Below are 8,962 nucleotides of genomic sequence, written 5' to 3'. Positions count from 1 at the left end.
AAAATTTTTTAGAAGTTTTTAGATGGTTCTTAAAATATTCTAGTAGATTCTTGAAAATTTTGAAAGAATTAAGGAAGTTGTTTAAGAAGCTTTTTAGGATTGCTTCATCTTCAAGCAATATAAAAACTTCTTAAGAAGCTTCCTAATACATAATATATATTAGAGTCGAGGTTGAAGGGATCCTCAATCTTGACAACATAACTCTTGGAGCTTTAGCTCATCTTTCTTGATATTGATCTTATACTTATGTGCTTTAATCAAATCTTATTAATTTTCTTGTTAAAACTTTTCTGTTCAACTTCTTATTTGGTCTCCTATATATTGTATTTGTGACAGTTTCTTTGTCTTATATTTAAGTTTTTTCATACAATAGATATATATACTTAAAAAAATAAGTTTATTATAGTAATTTCTAAAATAATTATTTATAAAAATAATTTAAAGAATAATATATTTAAAATTTTAATTAAATAATAATTTATTATTAAAATAAATATAATCGTAATATTATGTAAAAATTAAAATATAAGTAATTAAAAATTTTAGATGATTTAAAAAAATTACTTAATAAAATATAATTATTAAAAAATAAATAATAAAATAGAACAAAATTTATTGCATACTTTAGACATTTTTAGGTTTTAATCTCAAAACCACAATTTTAAAATGTGGTCTTATAAGAAAAAGAATTAAGACAATTAAACCATCACTATATAGTAAATAATAGCCTTTTATGCAAAATATAACTTCTCTTAAGATGTTCACTAATTGCATCCAAATTTTGAAGTTTCCAAATTCAATTTAATAGCTTTTATCATCCATCAAATTGAAAGTCAAAGCATCAAATAAAAATGTTAAATAAATATTGAATGATTATTATAAAAAATATAAAATTATATATTTATATTATTTTAAAACATTATTTAAAATATAATTAAAACCTCATATAAATAATTAAATAAAAGCTATTTACAAAATATAATTACAACCTTCCTAAATTATGAATATAATTACAACCTTCCTAAATTTTGAACCATGGATAATAGTCTTGAGACAACTTTTATTACAAGATATCATTATGATTTTTTTTAATAATTAATGTGATTTTGGTATTAAAAAAAAAAAAAAAAAAAAATCTCTATAACCCTATCAATCAAATTCATTGACATTGTCCAAACTACAATTTTCAAAAATAAATTATCAACAAAAAATCTTCCATTAATTAAATTACCATTTTAATCACACTCACATGAATCCTTCTCAAAGAAAAGGAAATGCTAATCTAAAAAAAAAAAAAAAAAAAAAAAGTATCATCTTTGAAAGGCATAAAATTCATGTGGGATTGATATGAGAAGTTAAAAGAGAGCCTTTCAGGTTCAGGATCATTCTAAATGTGAGGATCCCTCGGTGAAGGGGGGGTATCCACGGCTTCCTGTCTCGATGCACAGCCATAGGCCCGCATCGGAGAAGGAAAGGGGACCAAGGAACCAGTCGATGAATGAATGAGTTTATGGATGAATGAAGATAGGGATGAAGACCCGACGGGTCGCGCCATCTCACAAAACGCAGCGCGGAGTCGGAGTCGGGTTCTGGTTCGCTTCCCTCCTTCCTCCACTCCCGACTCGCCCTCCTTCTCTCGTACCTGCAGCCCCGCTTCGTCCCGCGCTGTAGCATTAGTGTTGTCGATACGTCCCGTAATTCTCCAGCCATAGCGTAGCACTGCCGCTTTGATCTCTCTCCCTTCCCCCCTTCCACTTGCGCACCTAATTTTCTGGCCATTACCGTGCTGCTCCGCTGAATTTTCCGATATTAGATATTGTGATATTTTTTGGTTGTTGTTGCTATGAGAATTCGTAAAGGCCACAGGTGCTTGCCGCTGGCGCCCGCCGATCGTTCCTTTTTGCAGGAGAGTTCTGTGCAGCGGGGGAACGACGGTGGTAGTATTGGTGATGGAAAGGACGATGGTGTTCAGGCGAAGTTGCTGCGTCTCGTCGAGGTTGCTGCTGCGCCGGTTGCGAACGTCAGCAGTGGTCGCCATGTGTACCTGGTATCGTCAAGCGTGATTGTTACAAGAATGTTGTGAACGCTGGTCGTGTGGCGTGCATGCTGGTGTCATGTTTATGAGTTATTTGCGGGAGCTAGAAGCGGTGAAGTACAGTCCGCGGTTGGTTTTGGTCTCTAGACATGTCGGCAGAAAAAATATAGCAATCTGCAGACGTCGTTGATCTGGAGCTTCTGCAATTCTCGGACATCTCATGTTCTGGTGACAAAATAAGTTCGACGATATTGGTTCCTATGCATGATTTTTCTTAGATTGTGTAATTGCCGGCCCGGCTACTGGGCCTTAGATGGCTCATATTCAACATTGACAGCCTTGACCTCCATATTGCAGCAGGAAAATATGAACGAAAAATCTTTGACAGGAGAGGAGTGCCAAGAACCTGAATTAGAGAACAGGTACATCCCTATGTGCGTTTTATTTTTATTTTTGTGTAATTAAGGTATTGTTAGCTCTCTTCACTGCTCGGCAGTTCCCTAGATATCACTCATCTTGTAATCACCTATTCACGATAGTTGCAACTTCAGGTCTTGTTCTTTAACTCGGTTCAATTAGGAAGGTCCTGCTGCAAGATATTGAACTGTAAGGAGCATGCATTATTTGAAAGAACAAACGAAAGGGACGTTTAATCTGGATCATCCCATGAAGCGGTGGTTCTAATCAATGGAAATGCTGGATGGCAGGGTTTCTGCTGATGATAATTTTATCGAGCGGTCCATAATTCACGACACAAGTAACTATCAGTTTCACATCTTTGTTTTATGATTTGAGAGTTTTGAGGTTTCCAATCGATCAGATTGAATGCAGGTGTAATCTCTGAACTGTAAGTTAGGGAGAGCCGATCGGGTACATCAGTATGATCTTTGATTGATCGGCTCTTACTGACGATAATGCCCTTCGTGGCTGATGTGTTCACCTTCATGTGCAAGTTTACCCTAGGGTTTTTCGTAGGAACAGTGACGTAGAACTTGTCACCACGTATTATTACAAATTTAGTGTTTTCAATACTGATCCTGAAGCATCTCAAATGGTGCTGTTATTTGTTTAAATTTAAAATCTTCTACAGAAAGGTTGGTAGGCATGCTTTGAGGTGATTGTTATTCCTGAGGTGCTCAATTTATTGGAGTATCTGTTTTAATGCAGGTGTTGATACTACCTTGAGGAACCCGACAGAATTGTCGCCGAGGGCGAAATCGATCTTCACCAGGCACAAGCCTTTCGACACATCTGGCACAACCTGTAGCAGCGTGCTCGGCATAGGGATTGAGAACCAACAGGATTTATTAGAGAGGTCGTTACGACAGATCTGCTCAACGGCAGGTACAATCGGTGTAAGTGCTCGTGATGCAGTTGCCCAGATAATTGAACAAAGATTGCCGGGATTGAACGAGGGAGGTGAGAGATTAATTGTGCAAGTGACTAAAGTATTTCGTAAGGGTTCTGAATTTGTGGAACGCGAAGGGCGTGGAAGATACTGCTTGGCGGAGTACACTTCTCTGGTGAGCGGAGAAAGTATGACATTATTTACAGGAGACTCGGAAATCAGTCGGGAAAATACAGTTTCAAGCAGTGATGTGGTAGACGCCGCGAGGCAGTTACAAAATCTGCAGAAGATCCATTCGACATTGCTTGGTTCTGGTGTTGATGTGCTGAATGAAAGCCCATGCTCCCATGGCAGCAATCGGCAGGCGAACCTGAGTATAGTTGACGGGTTCGTTCGGCATCCAAAAGCTGGAACAGTTCGCAAAGATGTCACGGCGACGAACCATAAAGCCAGCTCAACCCACTCTAGGTCACAGACTCTCGCCAAATTAGACCCAAACGAACCCCAGTGCAGACGAGATGATGGGAAAGGATGGAGGTGCTCCCGATCAGCAGACGCTGGATTCGCAATGTGCAAGTATCACCGAGAGCAGATTTATAGGGCTCAGAATCGACGTAAGAAATCGAAACGTGATGTGGAACCAACGGCATTGGCTGGATGTTCTCCTCCCAGATACGTAGCGAATGCTCGTGCCGTCCCGGACGACATAACAGCAGGAAGCACGAACGATCCATTTTTGGACGACGAATTGCCATTCGATGAACGTCGTCAGTTTGTGAAGGCGAAGTCTTTGAAGTCTTTACTCTTGAACAGTGATGTTCGATCGATAGGTCGTCGACAGATCTGAGGTTCAATGTAAATTTATTTCAGGAGAATGCTAATTTTTTGTTCAATTCCAAATTGTACATCTGTAATTGATATTAATATTGATAACGTACATTTTTCCTGTTACACATCTAATTCCATATTAGCACAATATTTAACATTTAACCCATCAATTAAATATTCTACCGAACCTAAATACTTGGTCATCTAGTATTGAAGCTTAATTTAAGAATTTGATTCTAGCCCTGGGGACACAACCCATCCAAGATTCAGTGGTGGAATGCAACGGTTACTCTCATTTCAACTCTTTCAAAATCGGTGACCATAAGTAGGAGATTGTAACACACGGAGATGCAATGCAAGTATTGCGAGGAATCGACCAGTGGTCCAATGTCTACCTCCGTGTATGGAAGCTTATGACTTGTATGAATAGATAGAAATCGTAACATCAACAAAGTTGCGTGGAGTGACACATGATTCACTCCCTAGTAAGCAATCATCAACACATGCACAGTACACAAAATAACTGACAATACTCCCTTGTACTCGCTGGAGAATACGTGGGCTTAGGATACGTCAGACTTTACGTAATATCTCCACTTCACCGACATCAGTCTCATGAGATTTGGTAGCGTTACGGAAGAAAGGGTAGTCTGACCTTCATCATCCATGCAGCACAGAACCAGGACATGGAAAAGTTCTCACCTAAACCCCCCGTCCCCCCCTCTTTTTTTTGTTTGACGAGCATGCTTAACAACCAAGGAATTACTTTAGAAGCATGCAAAAGACGATGGGCGGGATGCTGCAGTACCAATAGCTATTGACACAGCGAATCGGACACCTGAAAATAATGTGAAGTGACAGTGCCAAAATGGGTAGGTCTCAAACGAAGTGACCCTGTATATACATGGGCATTCGTATGCAGCAAGTCATACCCAATTCCACTTGCAGCGCTTCCGAGTTATCTGTAGCCTTGCTGACGATCTGTACGAAGGCGAATATAGTTGCAACAATAATAGAACAAATGTGACAAAACCATGATACAAAAAATAATTATCGTCTCCTCTTTCCATTATCGTTCTGAATGCTGCCAAGTGCTCGCTTCACGCCAGAAACTAAATCGTCAAGAAGAGCTCCGATCATAGCACTACAATACGGAGTGCAACACCCGAGTCAAACAAGTATCTGAATGTACAGAAGAGTGGCAATGGTTCACCCTGATTTTGAGAAAACGTGACTTCTGAAGACCAGCAAGAGACATGACTAGTAAATTCTCTATTTGCTACGCAGGGTTAAGCAGATATTGTGCCTACCATTTTGGGCGTGAATGAAAGAGCCTCATAACGAAGGCAAATAAAAGAGGAAAAAACTCACCCGCGAGAATCAGCAATGCTGCGCTTGGGGAGCATTCCCACGTTACTGTATGAGCCGCTATCGTCGTAAGCTCTACCTATGCCCAAACCGTAATCAAATCCAACTCCCACACCACACCCTGCTCCTACTCCAAATCCGACTTGCAAACCAGGGAAACCTAACCCAATTCCAGCCCCTGCAGACGAAAAGTTGTAACACAGTGTGAGAATTGTGCAGGCTTGGCAATAAGAGTACTGCTGGATAAGGAGAGCGAAATAATAGAAGCACCATGAGATCAAGCTATGACACGAATGACATGCTGAATCATTTTGTAACATGTGATACCTAAATAATATGAGCATCAAGACATGCAGAATCCATAAACACGGGAACAACTAAAGCTGGCACCAATATGGATTGGCCAAGTTTACAGGCGAAAGAAGATGACAGTATAGTCTTTACAACCATAAAACAATAGAAGGTGTGGCGAATCACAGCACAATTGCAGCAATCCTTCGATTTGCGTTCCAAGACTCCGCGTCGAAACTCATGCACTGACCAATTGTTTCAAACTAGCTGGAAAACCGAAAAGGATTTGATAGCCGTTACCAAATACCGAGGATAAGATTTCAGAACCTACTGCGGTTCGCCTAAACACAATTTTCGAGCCCGGCATGAGCTTGACCAGCTACTCTCTCCCACAGGCCGCCTCGTCAACAATTCAATCAATCTACAAATTCACAATCATGATCAGATACTCTTCAAAGAGAGACATTCTTCCCGGATCACTACCTAATCACCCCTGTTTACGAAAAAGATAAAATGGAAAATTGATTGCGATCGTCCTTACTTAGATAGACGCGAAACGAATCGTGTATACAATCTCAACTCACAGATGAAGCGATGCACCTAACAGTTGATTCTAATCAAGACTCTATCAATAAATTCCACAATGGCAGTAGAACAAACCCTCTCTTTCGGCGCTACATAATGATCGTAGGAAACCTTCATGGAACGGATTGTAAAAACAACTGGTCTCTTCACAGAAACAGCACCCGCAAAAACTACACAAGCGATATGAACGCGCATTAAAGGGACTCCAAGAGTAAAAATCAGCGAATCTCCAACGATGCCCGCACCGAGGCCGATCCCGCAACCGATACCATAGCCGAAGGCCGGGCCAAGCTTGCCCCCGCCCTTGCTGTGCACCTTGGGCAGCCTCCACAGAATGCCCTGCTCATCGTCCTTCGCCATAACTGCAAATTTCACACAAATCTCGCGTCCATAGTCAGCGCAACTGAGCAAGCGAGCGAGACTGCGAGCATTCGCGAATTGCATGTGGCGTATTCCATTGCATGTGAGTACCTGAAGAGGTCGCCTCTTTAACATTTCCTTGATATGATGATGCATTCGACACTTGATACGTGAGTCGTTTTGCAAAGACTTTTGAAAGGACTATGGACGCGTGATCAAGAACTCTTGAATTCAAAATCCTAAACCTGCTTTCATCACAAATTGTGTAGCAATGTTTTAGTTATGACTTATGCATTCTTAGACCTTCAAAAAACTATGTCACTTTTTATTGATGATCTTAGTTGTCAATCATCAAACATTGAAAGCCTTTAATTGTACTTTTAACATTAATAAAAAGTAGGAATTTCTCTCATGTTATTTTTAAGAAGAGAAAAGAAGCTGATCTTGAAAAGGTAGAAGTTATTACAAACCTACTACCTCCAAATGTAGCTATAGAAATTCAAAAGATTTTGAAACATATGGATTGGTACGGCAACTTAATTAAGTCATATTCAATTCATGCCTTTACCATTAACTAATTTATTGAAGAAGACCACCAAACTTGAAGTAACCTTTGAATGTCAAGTTCAATTTAATGCAATTAAAAAAAAAATCCTATTCTATCTTTATCTACTACCATCTAATTGAGATCAATTTTTTTTTATATATATTAAGATGCCTATGAATTGATAAAAGATAGTGCCTATTATCAAGCAAATAATAAGAATGTAATCCATCTTATAGAGTTTGCTAATAAACAATCAACAAATATTGAATGCATTTATACAACCATAGAATGGAAATACTTAGCTATGGTCTTTAGTATCAGAAAAATTTGCCATTATTTTTTAATGAATAAAGCAATCTTCTATATTAATCACATGGCCCTTAGATATATTATAGACAAATTAGATTTAAGTTGTAGATTATGAAGATGGATATTATTTCTAATTTTTTTTGATTATAAAGTGTAATGTAAATAAAAAAAATAATACCAACAAGGTGATCATCTCTCACAATTATCTATAGCCAAAGATATACAAGATATAGATAATAAACTTCTTCATGCCAATTTGTTTGTTATTATGGTAGCACTTATATTGTATGAATATATTGCTAAATTTTTTAATACTCAACAACTATCTAATGCTTTATTAAAAAATAAATGATAAAAGATTATAGTAAATAGTCTCTAGTTTTCTCTTATAGCCAAAAAACTATATTGTCAAAGAATTCATGGTATATTAAGATATTATCTTACATATGATGAAGTATCCTTCATTTTAAAAGCTTATTACTCAAATACTTGTAATGGTCATTTTTTGGGTCAATTAATAGTTCAAAAAAATCCTTAGAAAAAATTATTTTGGCCTATGATATTTGCTAATTTAAAGTCTTTTGTAAGATCTTGTAATGCTTGCTAACAATATACATGCAATGATTTAAAACTTGCAATACCTTTAAATTCCTTACTTCTACTTATTCCATTTGAAAAATAGGGCGTAGACTATGTTGGACATATTTATCTTATATCTTTGTGAAAATGCAAAGATTATATTATATTATATTTTCTTCTCTGTTACATAATATTTAATCAAGAAAATAGAAGCAAAAGCTATTAAGATAAAAAAATGCTAAATAAATTGCCATATTTTTGTATGAAAACATCATAGCTTGTTTTGATTGTCTAAAAATCCTTATAAGTGAAAATGATACTTATATTTTAAAAGGACTATTAAAAAATGACCACATTATTTATCATAAATTATAGAATAACTACTAATTATCATCTTCAAACAAATATTCTTATAAAAATATTCAATCAAACTTTAATTTGGATATTAAAAAAACTATGATGGATTCTAAGCGTAATTGAGAACTTAAGCATATTTTTGCTCTTTGGACTTATTAAACTACTTACAAAGTTTCTAAAATGGCTATAATTTTTCTTTGGTATATAGAATAGAAGCCATTCTACTTATAGAATTTGAAGTTCTATGTTTATATATTGTCATTGATCAAAGATTGGATACTTTTTAATCTTTGAAAGAACAATTAGAGCATTTAAAAAGACTAAGTGAAAGTCAAGATTTGCGGCCTAGTATACA

General features: G+C 37.0%; 3 protein-coding genes across 7 annotated transcripts; 1 reads left to right on the top strand and 2 right to left on the bottom strand.

The window, feature by feature from the left end:
• Positions 1 to 1,573: 1,573 nt before the first annotated feature.
• On the top strand, positions 1,574 to 4,336 carry LOC112273000 (uncharacterized). Of its 2 annotated transcripts, none has more exons than XM_024501279.3 (4): positions 1,574 to 2,047; positions 2,396 to 2,457; positions 2,743 to 2,792; positions 3,203 to 4,336. In XM_024501279.3, exons 1-4 carry the CDS (start codon positions 1,844 to 1,846, stop codon positions 4,228 to 4,230), a joined length of 1,344 nt encoding a protein of 447 aa, XP_024357047.1. In that variant the 5' UTR covers positions 1,574 to 1,843; the 3' UTR covers positions 4,231 to 4,336. The 2 variants fall into 2 exon arrangements, with proteins under 2 accessions (XP_024357047.1, XP_024357046.1); XM_024501278.3 differs by having other exon boundaries at positions 1,575 to 2,047; positions 2,393 to 2,457.
• Positions 4,337 to 4,615: 279 nt separating this feature from the next.
• LOC112273001 (uncharacterized) lies at positions 4,616 to 6,701 on the bottom strand. 4 transcript variants are annotated; one of them, XM_073529129.2, is made up of 4 exons: positions 6,567 to 6,701; positions 6,171 to 6,291; positions 5,583 to 5,757; positions 4,616 to 5,355 (listed from the first exon to the last, which is right to left on the bottom strand). In XM_073529129.2, the coding sequence occupies exons 2-4, from the start codon at positions 6,235 to 6,237 to the stop codon at positions 5,262 to 5,264; spliced, it is 336 nt and encodes a 111-aa protein (XP_073385230.1). In that variant the 5' UTR covers positions 6,238 to 6,291; positions 6,567 to 6,701; the 3' UTR covers positions 4,616 to 5,261. The 4 variants fall into 4 exon arrangements, with proteins under 4 accessions (XP_073385230.1, XP_024357052.1, XP_024357051.1 ...); XM_024501284.3 differs by having other exon boundaries at positions 6,412 to 6,671; XM_024501283.3 differs by having other exon boundaries at positions 6,531 to 6,667.
• On the bottom strand, positions 5,615 to 7,122 carry LOC149987281 (uncharacterized). Its single transcript, XM_090245227.1, has 2 exons — positions 6,927 to 7,122; positions 5,615 to 6,817 (listed from the first exon to the last, which is right to left on the bottom strand). The coding sequence occupies exon 2, from the start codon at positions 6,813 to 6,815 to the stop codon at positions 6,471 to 6,473; it is 345 nt and encodes a 114-aa protein (XP_090101353.1). The 5' UTR covers positions 6,816 to 6,817; positions 6,927 to 7,122; the 3' UTR covers positions 5,615 to 6,470.
• Between the last annotated feature and the right edge of the window lie 1,840 nt (positions 7,123 to 8,962).

This window comes from Physcomitrium patens, chromosome 20, assembly GCF_059467195.1.
Source record: "Physcomitrium patens ecotype Gransden chromosome 20, ASM5946719v1, whole genome shotgun sequence".
NCBI lineage: Eukaryota > Viridiplantae > Streptophyta > Bryopsida > Funariales > Funariaceae > Physcomitrium > Physcomitrium patens.
The sequence above is the reverse complement of the archived record's forward strand: the minus strand, read 5'-3'. Positions and strand labels throughout refer to the sequence as shown.